This window comes from Mytilus californianus, unplaced genomic scaffold (assembly GCF_021869535.1).
Source record: "Mytilus californianus isolate M0D057914Y unplaced genomic scaffold, xbMytCali1.0.p SCAF_6, whole genome shotgun sequence".
NCBI lineage: Eukaryota > Metazoa > Mollusca > Bivalvia > Mytilida > Mytilidae > Mytilus > Mytilus californianus.
The window spans coordinates 99709665-99726664 of record NW_026262712.1 but is presented as its reverse complement, the minus strand read 5'-3'; the positions used below and the strand labels follow the sequence as shown (position 1 = coordinate 99726664).

The 17000-nt window shown below is 32.5% G+C and overlaps 1 protein-coding gene across 4 annotated transcripts in view; it reads left to right on the top strand.

Moving 5' to 3' along the window:
* Positions 1-50: 50 nt before the first annotated feature.
* The window catches only part of LOC127705817 (uncharacterized), a 53731-nt gene continuing 36781 nt past the window's right edge, over positions 51-17000 (top strand). For all 4 annotated transcript variants that reach the window (XR_007984036.1, XM_052210172.1, XM_052210171.1 and 1 more), the window contains exons 1-4: positions 51-137; positions 1117-1181; positions 7960-8289; positions 15311-15385. Coding sequence is in view for 3 of the 4 variants with exons in the window: in XM_052210172.1 (XP_052066132.1) it covers positions 1124-1181; positions 7960-8289; positions 15311-15385 (463 nt within the window). In the remaining variant the exon portion in view is untranslated. The remainder of the gene's footprint in view (positions 138-1116; positions 1182-7959; positions 8290-15310; positions 15386-17000) is intronic.

Genomic DNA, 17000 nt, shown 5'->3' with positions numbered 1-17000 from the left:
TCATTTAAATAATTTTAAAATATAACCAATGGGTAGTATCATCCTGACTGAACATGCTATAAATGTTTATTACGAGGAAGTAAATAACAGGGTATTTGTTTTCAAATCTTAAAATTCATTTCATTCTAATGGTTCAGGTAATAATCATTATTTTATTATGTTCATGTTTATGTAATAGATCTATATATGGGTTAATCGGGTTAATTGTATCATTGTACGAAACGAATTTTGAACATAACCAGAATAGTTGTAGAATGTTTGATCGATCTAAATATCGCAATCTAGTACTAATTACAAGTCTGGTTCATCAAATATATGAAAAAGAGGGGCGAAAGATACCAGAGGAACAGTCAAACTCATAGATCGAAAATAAACTGACAACGCCATGGCTTAAAAAATAAAAAGACAAACAGACAAATAATAGTATACAAGACACAACATAGAAAAATAAAGACTAAGCAACACGAACCCCACCAAAAACTGGGGGTGATCTCAGGTGCTCCGGAAGGGTAAACCTTATGAACAGGATCTACCTAAAAGATGCATCCAGCTTATGAAAATATTGTCTCAGTTGTTTTTCTTTTGCTGTGATCTTGATTGTTTTCTCTGCTAATTTGATTATCATATACATGCATATAATTATATGATTGGATAATATCTCTCCGACGGATTTATTGTTCTTCATGATTGATCAATAAACCGCTAATTGTAAGGCTATAAACAAAATCTATGTTACGTTGATCGCTACCGTGTTTGTTATTTCATTCGACTGCACCAGAGCTTGAAATTGAATTGTGGTTGATGCACTTATATAAAAACTAAAGACGGACTTTCCTTGCCACCAATATTAATATCTATCTTTTAGTTGATGAGGTATTGTGTGGCTTGAAACATACTAGTTTTACAGTTGTCTACTTATTATATCTGTCAACTTTTAGAACGCAATATCTCAAAAGAATCAAGTACATCCGTATGTATTTGAAGTGCTTGTGCGGCCTGACTATTACAAAACGTAAACAAATAAAACATACATATTGATATGTAAAACATTGAAGCTATTGTATTTTTTATAATTTTCTTTTAGCAGTTTTGAACACTGATTATTTGATTTTGCAGATATACAATGATGTTACACGCATATCTTGGAACTGTAACCTTCGTCCTTATGCTTGCAACTAAAGGTAAATGCAACATCTTACTTTCATGAATTAATTTTATGTTATCGGTATCAACATCAAATTTAACAGAACAGTTATTGATTTTGATCATCAGGTAATTTTCAACTTATTAGTTTGAATATCCCTTTGGTATATTTCGCCTCTCTTTGACAAAATCTTTTGATAATTTATCGTGACCGATTTAATAACGACAACCAGTATTCCACAAAATCAAAAGAAACTCATTGTTAAATACAATAGTTAAATTTAATATGTTAACCCTAATTGATATTTCTTCCTAATCTCATTTGTGTTGTGCTGTGGTGGGTTTTTTGTATTCTTGTCTTTCATTTTTGCTAATGTGCTTTGTCTATATGCCTTTTTGTGTTTCTTTGTTACAAATTTGATTGTTTTTATAGTGATTAAGATTACTCAACGTTAACTACTGTATCCCTATTTTTGACATATTTACCTTTTATTATCTTTGTTTTGTTCACACATCGTTGTCAATATAATGGAATGTTATGCGACTGTTATACAAGTGAGAGGTTTAGCTAGCTATAATACCAAGTTTAATCCACCATTTTTTACATACGAAAATGCCTGTACCAAGTCAGGAATATGACAGTTGTTATCCTGTTATCCATTCGTTTGATGTGTTTATTGTGTTTGAACTTTTTATTTTGCCATTTGACTACGGACTTTCCGTTTGAATTTTCCTCGGAGTTCGGTATTTTTGTAATTATACTTTTTTCATATGAAAGGACATGGTTCGAAGTAATAATGCTATGTCAGATAAAAAGAGTACAATATTTCGCTGAACAATATCAAGACAATATTAATGATAAATTATTCAAATATGTATGTCAGGGAAATTGGATGTAACTATTTAACTGAAAGATTTGACGATAAAGTTTTAAGATGACTATTCTCTGGGGATCCACTATTAAATATGATTATACATGCAGACACCACATATCGCATGAACAATTGGTACCGTTTATGTTATTGCTACCACTGGGTCGATGCCTCTGCTGGTAGACTGATAGTCCCTGGCGGTATCACTAGCCCAGTAGCCAGTACTTCGGTACTGGCATGAAAACACGGATTTTGTGTTATTAAAATTTGCTGTTACAAAATTTTGAAAATTATTTAAAATCGAGGAATGTATCTCCCTCATGCAAAGCTCTGATTCCTTGCCCGGCTTTGGCTTTACTTTACTGTCCCTTTTGGTTTATAGCTCTTCTCCCTTTTAATAAGCATTGGATTTTCAAATATTTTGGCCTCGAGCATCACCGAAGAGACATTTATTGTCGAAATGCGCATCTGGTGCAGAACAATTGGTACCGTTTATGTTATTGCTACCACTGGGTCGATGCCTCTGCTGGTTGACTGATAGTCCCCGAGGGTATAACTAGCCCAGTAGCTAGTACTTCGGTACTGGCCTGAAAACACGGATTTTGTGTTATTGAAATTTGCTGTTACAAAATTTTGAAAATTATTTAAAATTAAGGAATGTATCTCCGTCATGCAAAGCTCTGATTCTTTGCCCGGCTTTCGCTTTACTTTTTTGTCCCTTTTGGTTTATAGCTCTTCATCTTTTTAATAAGCTTTGGGTTTTCAAATATTTTGGCCTCGAGCATCACTGAAGAGACATTTATTGTCGAAATGCGCATCTGGTGCAGAAAAATTGGTACCGTTTATGTTATTGCTACCACTGGGTCGATGCCTCTGCTGGTGGACTGATAGTCCCCGAGGGTATCACTAGCCCAGTAGCCAGTACTTCGGTACTGGCCTGAAAACACGGATTTTGTGTTATTAGAATTTGCTGTTACAAAATTTTGAAAATTATTTAAAATTAAGGAATGTATCTCCCTCATGCAAAGCTCTGATTCCTTGCCCAGCTTTGGCTTTACATTTTTGCCCCTTTTGGTTTATAGCTCTTCATCTTTTTAATAAGCTTTGGATTTTCAAATATTTTGGCCTCGAGCATCACTGAAGAGACATTTATTGTCGAAATGCGCATCTGGTGCAGAAAAATTGGTACCATTTATGTTATTAAATGTTATAAGGGACCGAAATCGACAAAGTATTGGCCTATATTGATTTTTAGTGATTATCATCATTATCCATAGTACATTTAGTTATTATAAGCTGTTTTAAATTCAGGAATGTATATTCAAAATGGAAATGGTCTGATACAACACATGACCGTGAAAACGTTTATACGTACAAGCGATAGGCTTTTGAAAATGGCATCAACGATGTCGCGTATTCAAAAATGTAGGATATATGATACTAAATGAGAGCTAAATATGATAGTCATTATAATTATTGTAAGAAATAACATCACCTAATATGTTTGAACGTGTTCTGCTCCTTTTGTCTATAATTGTTTGTTTTTCTAAACATTCGAACCCGAATGAAAACGAGAGAAAAATATCTTTCACAAAATAATAAAAAAAAACAATCATTGTCTGTTTAAATAATATTGGGCATAAAGGTAGTATAATTGCAGTGTACAGTAGATACGTCTTTGCAACACAAATAAACAATTCATTTGTTTTCTTCGTTAAATATTTTCATAGATTAGTATATTTGAAGCTATTACTTTTTAGTGACCTTAAACGCCTTTTCGAGGTCTCAATGCGCATTTTTCACAAATTAATGAAAATATGACGACAAAAGGTGTGTCTCCTGCCCGGGGATTGGAACAGTTTTCATGAAGTCTGAGGGCAATACATCCTTCAAAAGGTCGGGATATTAGGTGAAATGCAAGCGTGATCTATATGAATCATCATTCTATATTAATAAACAAAAACAAATTAGATGTCTCGGTTATAATAACAAAAAATAAAAGTAAATCCAGCTTATATTTTAAGTACAAGTGTGCGGAAATGGATAATACTATATGCCCGGTCAATAAGTTGAAGATGCATAAAGTGACGAATATTTGTATCGAAATTTATTTACGGACGGTTCTCACATAAAATTTGAATAATTTATCATAAATATTGTCTTGACATTGTTATGCGAAATATTGATATTTTTTTCTGACATAGCATTATCTTTTTATACCATGCCCTTAAATTTAAAAATACTGACAAAGACATCTGGAATTCTAATTTAAAAGGCTTACGATAACTAAGAAGGAACAAAAAGAAAAAAAAAAAACAAAAAACGACAACAACACAATTAAAGTTAAAATATTTAAATAAATTTGATTTTTTTTACGATACATCTCTGTAAAATATTGTTCAATGGCATTCCTTTACGACAGCATAAATTGTTGTAGGTTTCTAAAAAGGATATCGAAGATAAATACAGAAGTTTAACACTTTCTTCTTCGTTATAGCATTATTAATCATAAATATGAAAATTAAAAGATGTATTATAATTCCCAATGATGCAACACTCCAACAGAGATCAAATATATAAAAGTTAACAACTATAGGTTCCCGTACGGCTTTCAACAATGAGCAAAACCAATACGACATAGTCAGATATTAAAGGCCCAGAAATGACAAATGTAAAACAATTCAAACGAGAAAATAACGTCCTGATTGATGTAAAAAAAAGAACGAAAACAAATTTGATATACAGCATCAAATGACAACCACTGAATTACAAGCTTTCCTGACTTGGGACAGGCACATACAGAATGTAGTAGGCTTAAACATGTTTCGGGATGCCCAACCCTCCCCTAACCTGAGACAGTGGTGTAACCGTTGAACATATGAAAAAACAATAAAAAATTAATTGAAAGGGGTGTAACCAATGAGATAAATACAAAGCAGGAACACACGTAACAAAAACACAGACCAGATATGAGTCTATCTAGCATATTAACCTTTCGCATTAGAACAGAAGGCTTTTAATGAATTCCAGCAAATACATTTACCAAAGGACCATTAAATTAAATAGGAAAACCTTTGTTTGATAAGTTATGTGAAAGTGTAGTATAAAGAGTTGAAAAGCCAAAACTGTCAACAGAATCAAACGGACCATCAAAAGCACGTAATTAATCAATAACATCAAAAGATTGTTTTACACAAACGGTTGATTCCGCTATTTTTTTATGTTTTATTACAAATGTTAATGATAAGTTCTTTGATAGTAGTTAAGGTACTAGGAAAAAGCCCTAATGACCATTTGTAGAACACTTTCTAGAAGTAGAGATGAAACGATACTTTACGTTTTGTTAGTAGTTCAGGTAACTAATACATAGTAGGGAACTTCGAATGTTCAGAACAGGCCATAAACTTTGGTGTGGTTATGATATGACAATCTGCGGACCGCATGTACCTGAATGTAGAAGAATTTATAATTTCATTCCTACGAACCTCCGTGTAGTATTTTTGTCATACCACCTACACATTGCTGCTTGCTTTTGCAGCCCGATCAAACACAAACTGCTTTGCAAGAACTTGAATAGCAATAAAAAGATGTGGTATGAGTGCCACTGAGACAACTCTTCATCCAAGTCATAATGTGTAAAAAGTAAACAATTACAGGTCAAAGTACGGCCTTAAACACGGAGACTTGGCTCACACCGAACAGCAAGCTATAAAGGGCTTGAAGTTTGTTTCGTACTGTAGAAATCGGCGTATTATATACCCTTTTATTTATTTCTAAATCATTTTCAAAATGTGATATTCTAATATCCACAAAATTTATACATTTGTTTAGATCAAGAGTTTTATATATCAGATTTTTCACGTTAACATCAAATAATACACTAGGATAAAAAAAAAAGCTTATTCTATGACCTGACGACACTGTTTCTAATCTATTTAAGATGGATGATGATATTTGGTTCTTTTTTCAAAATGTTTTTAACCTCTCGGTCCTTAAGTATAAGATCGAGGTCTCCCTGTAATATTGTGGCCATAGGGATCATTTAAATTGCGACGATTCACTGTCTCAAGTTAGCGTTGTATTATTTTTTTACTGACTTCTGGTGTTACTGACGTATAAATAAACATTGATCTGGTGTTGGTTTCCATATGTTTACGAAATAATAGATGGTTCTGTGCTATCAAAATAGGGAGGTATAAAGTTTAGAATAGTAGATTCATTAAATATACCAGATAAATTGATAAAATCAATGCCCCTCTTAATATATTTACTTTTCAGAAATGCCTTTTGTGATCCTCAGGTTTATCGATACGCGAGAACAGCCTTTGGTGACAAACACTGTAAATATACGCGTACATTCGTAGAGTGAGCTGAAAAACGATATTGTGTCGCACTCCGTGAAAATATCAGGTAACTAGAAAAAACCCGCGCGAGCGCCTCTTGAAGACTACTTAAAATGTTTATGGTGATACACAGCTTGGGTTCGTGTTTCTCAAACTATTTTTATGCACTGATGCATAATGTTGATCTTCACAACTAAGGAAAAGTGTGTGTGTGTGTGTGTGTGTGTGTGTGTGGTGGGGGAAGAGGGGGGGGGGGGGAAGGGTCCAACCTGCACAATGCATAATCTGTTTTGAATTCCGAGTTCGGAGCTATTTTCTGAATTGGCCGCTTAGTCAAAAAATAGCTCCGGACTCAGAATTCAAAAGGAATTACACAATGCATAGCTCTGAGGGTACATTTCCAAACGACTGCTCCTTTCTTCTAATAAATGTTTGCATATAGCAAGTCTGTAAGTTTGATTTCAGATCAATTTTTCAATTCTAGATTATACCTTTTTCGAATAAATATTTTTGTATTTTGTGGTACCTTTTGCGCATGCTTCAAACAGATACAAAACCATTTCCGCCTGCTTACAAAACGTAGACAGTAAGGAACCAGCTACGGAACATTATTTGGGGTTTAATTAATAAAGCAATTACTATATGAAGTTATAAAGTACATTACATACACTAACCATTTATTATTATATAATACTTCAGACGATCGTCGGCTCGGAGACAAACCAGCTAAAAAATGTTGGTCTACAAATTTAATAGTATAGATTTACTAATCGGTATATGACCAAGTCGCCATTATAATTGATGCCTACCATTGTTTTTAGATATATATAGGAGATCGTTAAGTATATCATTTATAAGTTTATTCAACGTTTTCAAGGAGACATAACAAATAATTTTATGATACATTATTTGACTTATATTTGTATTTGATAAGAAGTGATTTGATACTATTATAGAGATACTTTATCTAATTCATTGATTTCTGCTTGAAAAACGTTTAGTGATAATAAATTCATGTATGGTCATGGTGACATATTACATGAAGCATTCACGAAATCAGTTTTTTTAGTTAATGTAAATGGTCAATATCTACTGTTTTAATATGACTATAAATTTTCTGTTTTTTCATTGGCTAAAAGCATTGAAAATCTACAGCGTCAGTGTACCTAAATATAGATATTCCATGGCAACGCCAATGACGAAGGTTTATGACGTCATGTAAATTCCCGTGTTTTTCTTTTCTTTTTGTTTTTGGTGTATTTTTTTTAGAAATCTTTAATAAATATTTCAACTGATGAAAACTAGCAACGACAAAACCAGATGATATATTTAGTGTACAAACAGGGAGCAGTTTTTTAAGTATTTTGTGCAAATACTACAAAATTTGAGAAGGATAAAAAGTCGTATAATAAAACAATCGTTGACTTTTGATTTCAGTCATATAATAAAACAATTGCTGACTTTTAATTTCAGTCATATAATAAAACAATTGCTGACTTTTGATTTCAGTCATATAATAAAACAATTACTGATTTTTTATTTCAGTTTCAACCTTATTAAAGGTCAATAATTGTATAATGTTAGAATAATTTTATTTGTAGAAATTTGTCTTTGCAACATTCAAACATGTTTCACATGGAAAATATCGAAAAACAGATTGACTTTAACCTGCAAGGTAGATGATCTACACCTATCCGTTTTTATTGATGATCCATTTGGAAAAGTACAAGCTGACTGTGTACAACCTCACCCGTTCGTTAAATGTGAACCCTATTACAAAAATGGAAGTATAACACAGAACAGTACAACAAAAGAAACTATATTTACCGTGCAAGGTAAAATCGACAAATCAATCAATGGAAATTGGACCTGTCGTCATGGCACACACAGAGACATTGCCAAAGTTGAAGTAACAGTATTGAATACATTAGGTAAATATACAAATAGATAAAAGACACACCTTGCCAGGTTGATATACTGGCATTAACATGGTAATTACGCTAGCTTTCATAGGTGCAATGGAACACTTATTTCAATTGTAAAAAAATATTGATATATAATGATTGCTTAAAGTTAATAACAACCACGGAAAACTACCAAATAGAAATAAGCTACGACAGATACAATTCGCAATAATAGGAACCCTATATTGCAATGCTGCAACGTTAAAAAACTAACAAAGTTTTACCATTTGATCACTCTGTATGTTTTCTCTTCGAAATTGTGCATAAAGTTGTGTCAAAGCATATACAAATATTTTAGAAAGTTAGAAGCCTCCGGCATGGAAATTGTTGGTAGAATCTAAAACAAAAATTAATCCTCCATTTAGAATGGTGAAGAGGTTGAATATAAAAGAAATACGAAAAAATCACAGAAAAATTACACATACATGTAGTCATGTTCACTTTTTCTATGTCAAAATACACATTCTGTTCTCTATGCCTCCTCAAATATAACAGGCGTTATCTCCACAAAATTGATTACCTCTATCAAGAATAAAGCTTAAATTATTGCCTCATGAAAATTGTAAATTTCCTCAATACTTATATTTTAAGTGAACTAAGAATTAGTAATGTGTATAAAATAACAAAAATCAAGAAAAGTTTAAGATCATACGAGTTGAGTACCAAAACAGGTACCCAAATTTACGTTTTTTCCCGTATATTTCGATGGTACTATGAGAAAAGATTTTTTACTACATTCATTTATGATACTATATTAGCCTAATTTTCACCTCATTCAACTTGGTAAAAAGATACAACTATGTTCTTGCATCTTAAGATGTAATAGAAAAATAAAGGATTTAGGTATCCATTCATGACACAATCGGTACATGCACAGCAAAAACACACACAAAAAAAAGGAACATCGCTATAGTTACTGTTCTTCGTCTCAAAGTGACAATGAGGCTTTATTCATGGAGCAAAAAAAAAAAAAAAAAAAACTCTCACCTCACTGCAAGTTTATGACCCCCCCCCCTTACCATTGATTTGTGTTCATATTTAAAATGTAGAGGAATACAAAGGTATGCATTCCGTCAAACAAGTTTTGTTGATTTTTCGTAATAAAATATCCTGGTATATTGTCAAATAGATTACGAGTTTGGAACATCATAAAACTACTTTTGCCTCTTATCTATTATTAAATATCACGAATCTAAATGTATTCATATTATGTAATATACATATTTAGTCATAGAAATATACTTTATTTTATGAGTTACAGTTTATGACTAAAATCAGCAAAGACCCATCGAAACAACACCTGATTCAAAAATTTAATAACACTTTTAGATATTTAGATGATATATTGGATCTCAATAATGACGACTTCAGTATGTACACTAACATTTACTAAATTTTATCTTCGGTACAAGGATATCATTCGTAAATATAAAGCAACATGCAGACATCTTATACGTTCGGGTATTTCACATCCAATATTTTATGGTAATATTCTTTACAAAGCACAAAAATGTCGGCATTCACTTCAAAAACTAACCAAACCTTTAAACAGACTTATTCGGAAAGGATATAGTTACGATACTGTTGTCAAGTCATTAAGGATTGCATATTTTGATATAAATATTGATTCACTCATAGGTTCTTTGCATCGGAAATAAACATATTTATTCTAAAACCAGTTATTGGCATGATACGGGCTATGTTCTTCTCATATATTTTATGATGGTATGATACAAAACCCCTTACGGGAGGGATTGTATTTGATTTTCATATAATGAAGACATAATCTTTCAATCAGTTTAATTGAGGTCTGGAGCTGGCATGTCAGTAACTGCTAGTAGTCCTTTGTTCATTTATGTATCATTGTCATTTTGCTTGGTTTCTTTTGCTACCTATTCTGACATCGGACTCGGATTTCTTTTGAACTGAGTTTTACTGTGCGTATTGCTATGTGTTTCTTTATTCTACATTGACTAGAGGTATAGGGAGAGGGTTGAGATCTCACAAAACATGTTTAACTCCGCTGCATTTTTGCGACTGTCCCAAGTCAGGAGCCTCTGGCCATTGTTTGTCTTGTATGTTTTTTTAATTTTAGTTCTTTTATATGTTTTGGAGTTTAGTGTGACGTCCATTTTCACTGAACTAGCACACAATTTTATTTAGGGGCCAACTGAGGACCACCTCCGGGTGCGGGATTTTCTCGCTACGTTGAAGACCCATTGGTGGCTTTCGGCTGTTGTCTGCTCTTTGGTCGGATTGTTGTCTCTTTGACATATTCCCCATTTCCATTCTCAATTTTATTTATGTCTTTAAAATTTCAATATTCAAATTTGATTGACCCTTAAAGTATATTGATTCTAACAAATTTCTTACAGTCAATTTATTTTAGAATCTCTGGATACAATTGCTAATTTGTCAGATAGAAACTATAATTTTTAACGATTATGCAACCTCTTACTGCATTACCACATACTTATAACAAAATACGTTGACTTTCGTTCCTTTTATGATAACTTCGGTACAGAAAAGGTTATGTGCCAATGCAAACTGTTATACAGTCTGATGCAAAGTATCAATTAATCAGAATGAACCCTAGCAGTTTATTATACGTACAAAAAATGTACAGACTGAGTGTGATAAGTTAATAATGTTTCAGGCCTTTAATACTAAAAGATTTGTCCCACAAACACGAAACGAGACCACCGGAGGTTGTGAAATTAAATAAGTGGCAATTGTAAAGACGTATGTTCTACCCAGCAAGAGATCAATGTTACAGAAATTACACTTGAAGCATACGCGCTACCATAAGACTTCCGATACGTTGTTGTTCCTGCAAACAAACCCTTGAACATTATTTGTATGTGCAATTTGTATGTGGAATAATGTCTACCTTAAGAACTAACAGCAAAACTGAAAAATCCCACATATACCCAGAATTCATTCAAGGAATAGGAGATTTTAGAAAATAAAAAATCAGTCCTTCTCTCCTTCAGTATTAACATACAACGGACGATGACAATATCCCATCTTTATACTGGATACATGTTCCTAAACGTCACAAAAAATCTTATATAAAGAACGATATATTGCCGACTCGTCAAGATGTACACTTACAAAATTTTGTTTCTAAAGTGATCACCATTTTTTCTACAGTAAAAGATTGACTTTGGAAATATTAGGATGAGGTATATATTTAAACCATTGTGGTGACGTCAGCCTATTCATTTACCGTGGATTCTTTTTCTAGAATCAAAGCTTCTTAATCTTCCGCTGAAATTGACTCACCAAATTATATTCAACTATTTCCTTTGTGTGCCTAATTTCATTAAGTTTGAATTGGCTACTTTACTGATTTCTGTTCACTAATGGAATTAATTTAAAAACTAACCTTTAATTTTTGTAATTTTTATATGCCTTCACTGGGAATCGAACCCTTCTTTGAAATCTGAAATCTGTTATGTGTGACTGACATCAACACATCGACGAAACCTCTCGGCTACCAATGGGTTACACTATAGATGTCTATTTTATATATTCAAATGAACATCTGATATACATCGGTTCATCGGACACACAGGGCTTGTACCTTTATATAGACACAATAGGCAGTGGTATAGTATGAGTTGGTAGCCGCGAGGTTAGCATGGTTAAATCAATGAGTTAAAGATAGGGATTTGTCGGTTTAGGTTCGAATCCCTGTATTCTCTCTGTTGATCCAATTCTTAAGTTATCCTGGTTTCTTTCTAATTTTGCATGTTATTGTGGATATTTTTGTAATAATAGCGTGTTTTACCGTTTTTTTTTTAATTATTATTGGCTATTTCACATGTTTGAAACAAAAATGATTACATTATATTTGTCAGTTTTTGTTTTATAAATATAGTATGATTTCATCTGTTTTACTACATAATTTTACAAAGGTTTGTTCGCAAGTTCCTATGCAAGAAAATCGTGATGTGCCTAGAGTGCTAGAAAAATTTCGATAACATACTTATTATATATACTATATATATGCTTTTTGGTCGGGTTGTTGTCTCTTTGACACGTTCCCCATTTCCATTTTCAATTTTATTAGAAATAATTTCGAATATGCCTTATTTTGTGTAAACAGATAATATTCATATGCCTGGTAATATAAAGATCTTTAAAGGTAAAAGTGTTATATTTGTATTTTGTTAACCAATTAATTGTGATCTGAGATTTATCAATGCATCGTTGGACACGATAACATGGTTATCTAAACTCACTTACAATACCTTCTAATTAAGAAAAGGCTTTAATTTTGAAAAGAAATTAACACAATAGTTTAAGTTATAGATACAATGGATAAGCGTAGATTCATGAAAAACAAACCATTCGCCCTCCGGGCTCATGGTTTCTTTTTCAAGAATCCACGCTTATCCATTGTATCTATATAACTGAACCAGCGGTATCAACCAGATGTGGATTCTTGAAACTTTTCAAATCAACTTCAAAATCCTAAATCACAAGCTTTACCATTTTGCAGTAATATCAAAACATACAATTTGTCTGCGCTTTACACTACTTTTTCCAATGTTCAATTGAGAGACCGACTACATCGTCTCATTTAACAGATCTTTTTTCTACTCAATTGAGAAACGTAGATACAAATACTTTGTCTTAGTTCATGAAAAAAACTTCCAATCTAAAAACATAACAAATTACAACAAATATGATCTCTTTAAAACGCTGCACTTTTTGATCGACCACATATTTGTTTAGATTGTTGGATCGATATTTCAGCAGAAATTCAGACACAATGAGTGCTTACATCTCATATTCAACGTATACGAGTGTACTTGATATTTGGAAAACTACCAAAAGTAGAAGGTTTGCTTCATATCTTGATCTTTTTCCTGATACTGACCTAGAGGAACGACTTCTAACTAGTATCTTTGACTAAAAATTCCAAATAACAGTTCCTCGAATACAAGATCCCTAAAAAAATGAAAGAAGTTCTATACAGCCCTTGGATGGTGTAAACTTCCCAAAAACGTGTATGGTGTAATGGTGTATGGCATATGGTGCAATGGTAGAAGGTATATGGTGCTATTGTGTATGGTGTAAGGGGAATGGTGTAACGTGCAATCGGGAATGGTGTGAATGAATGGTGTACGACATTAAAAACTATGCAAAATATTGATATAGAACTGATTTTTAATTTTATACATTAATTTACAATATTGTGATCAAAATTCGTTTTTTAAAATAAATAAATAATTTTGTAGTCGCACGCTTTCTTTGAAATTAAATTGCATTATGGTGTAATATGTAAGGTGTATAGTGCAAAGGTGTAACGTGTATGGTGTAATGGCACAGGGTGTATGGTGTAATGTTGTATGGTGAATGGTGTAATGGTGTATGGTGTTAGTGGGCAGTTTACACCATCCAAGGACTGTACAAAATTAAAGTTGAACAAACAAAACATCTGCCTTCTGTATTGACTCAATAGAAACCATAGAACATTCTGCCCAAAAGAAGTTGAAGTATGGGAAAAAGTAATTGGATTGATATATACAACAGTGCAAATTGCACTACGACTTAACTGAAAAAAAATTTATTTGGAATCTTACAAATAACAGAAAAAACAAAAACTACATAAGAAACATCATAATAGTGTTAACATGTAAAGTGGGCAAGCTTATATTGTAGCATTAAAAATCATTTTGAGGAACATTTTTAATCGAAAATAAATCATATTTGATAAAAAAAAAAACATTGCAAGGAAGCATACTCCTCCTCATGGAACCTTTGGTACATACTAAAAGAATAATTAAAGATCGTCCTTTTCCAGACTTACTATAACTTTGTCAAATGAAAACTTATGGAATAAGGAATGGAATAAAGATATGTTCTAGGTTTTCCTTTTCATAGGTTTTTATGGACTAATTATCATAATCTAAACAGATATTGATACAGTATTCCCCCCCCCCCCCCAAAAAAAAAAAACCAAAACATGAAACGAATCTATAACATTCGTGACGATTTCAGCCTCCCAATTGTCAATTTCGGATTTCCCATCAGTAAATAATCTAATCATAAATACCAGTATTAAAATTGTATACGCCAGGCGCGTTTCGTCTACAAAAGATTCAGCAGTGACTGTCGATCAAAAAAGTTAAGAAATAAACAAATAAAGTATGACGTTGAAGAGCATTTGTGCTTTTTCACACAAAACAGACGTCGTTAACAGGTTTGTGCTACTTAAACAAACAATTCTCCAATAGTGTTATGAGGAAGAACGACTGAAATCAACAGTATGTTAACTTTATGGTCGTTCTCATGAGTTGTTGACAAAACGACGGGTCGGTGTCTCAACTCACTAGTGACATGTTTTCGCGGTCTTAGATCTTTATATAACAGCAAAGTTGTTTGATCTGTAATTTTGTAAATTGTGACATTTACAGCGCGGATGATGCATGCATAGTCGGAGACGCTTGCCTTATTGATGCAGCATGTTGCTTTGTTTGGAGTTCATATGTTTCTCTTCGTGTTTGTGGTTACCTTGGATGTTTTCTTGATAATCGATTCAGGAGATTTGAAGATCAGAAAGTACTGTCGTTTCAATACTTATTGCCTTACACAATTGTTGCAACCTGAGAAGCAAGAAAGTTGACCCGTCAGGAACAACTGAGTTTCATGCATGGTTTTTGGTTTGATTTGAGTTTGTTAGTCCTTTGTTTTCCATTAAGTATTTGTCTTTTCTTCTGTTTCATTTATAGTTTTGTGTGACTTCTGAATACTAATGTTTTTAATATTTTTACCTGACTGACCAAATAAAACTCTGCAACTCTTTTCACAAAAAATCTTACGATTGAAATTGATCGTAAGTTATACTGAAATGTGTATGACTTACGAGTATTTTTACTCTTAAGATTTTTTGTGAAAAGAGCCGCTGATTGTCTTCAAGTGATTTTTTTTTTATCAAAACATCATTTATATTTTCTACTTGTAAATTATATTACAGGTGGAATTGGAAGTGGATTAAACAAGGAAAACATACGATATGATAACAATACAGTTTCCTTGAAAGACTCGACTGGTAAGTAATATGGATTGAATACATATAGAAAAATCTTCTACTTATCATATACCAATTACGACGTCTATAATAAATATGTATCGACGTTTGAATACAAACAAAAGATATATTTATTTGTACTAGCTTGGTTCATTTATGACAAATATTTTTTTTTTAAACGCCTCCTCATTTACATCCATAGAAGGACGATAAAAATAACTAGATTTGCCATTGCAAGCAATAGTGGATGTCACCCATCCCCCCATTACCACTAAGTGGTAGCCATTTCAAAAATTTTAAACAGTGAATGCACATAAATGCATGGCAATACATCTTTCCGTAAATTTTCAGAACATTTGGAGCATTTTGAAATTTTCACATTTTTGCTGTTTTCATGGCAACGGCGACCATTTTGGAAGTTCCAAAGTCAAAAGTCTTATCTATACATGCCAGTTAGCATTAATATAAAGTTATATTAAGTTTGGTGCATTTTAAAATTTTTTACATTTTTGCTGGTTTCCATGGTAACAAAGACCATTCCCAAAATTGTAATGACAGATGCCACATTGGTACATGGGAGGGAACATACCATCAAAGTTTCAATGGATTTGACCTACTTTAAGGTTTTTTTCATAGGGTTATAATTGGAAACATTTCCCCAGTTTCCATGCCAATACAGTAGTTCCGATGATTCTCAAAATCATCCAAAACCTGTATATAGTGGATACCTATGTTGTATAAAAATTTGATGATATTTAGTTCAGGCATTCTCAAATAAGTCATCAAAAACAAAAATAAATATTTTTCACATTTTTGCTGTTTCCATGGAAACGGCGGCCATTTTAAAGTTCCAAAGTTTCACTGCAACTCCACTGATGGTGGTCCTCATTATGCTCAACAATCATGAAGATTGGTTCAATTACCTCCGAGAAAACTGCCGGACAAAATTAGGTGGAAGAAAAATAATAATAATAGGGAAAAAGAAACAGAGGAAAAGCAATATGTTACCCGACATTGTCGATCGGGCGACATAACAAAAATTTAAGTTCACCGTTGAATGATTAGATTTAACCATCTTTACTGAGATTGAATTACTGCAAGTGTGCCTAGTTTGGAAAATTTTAAACAAGTATGTCCCTTAACTATACAAAATATAGTTTGAATGCATGTTATGTAGAACTATAAGGTGAGAGATATAGCTTCTCTGTAGGGTCAAGTTAAAACCTAACCTAACTAGACATAACGATTTCGAAAACGTAATATATGTCAACTGTATTAATTACAATCGGACATAAGTACCGACTTTTGCAAATGTCATGCTTTGACACTTTCTTCTGGACGTGACTTTGAAATCATTTAAAGGTTGATACACGAATAGAAAGAAATGCGTAATATGTTGACGATTGATTAAGATAAAATACACCGTAAAATACCTTTCGTTAATTATTCAGAGAAACGATTAAAGGTCATGTACAAATATGAGATTAGTTGATTTTGATTTTTGTAAATGATATGGATAAATTATATCGACAAAAATATTCAACCAAGATCGAAACATCGGTAATTTACTTTCGTGTTTGATCTCATAAATGCAAGTCATTTTTACGTCTATTTTATGTCAAGCCATTAACTACAT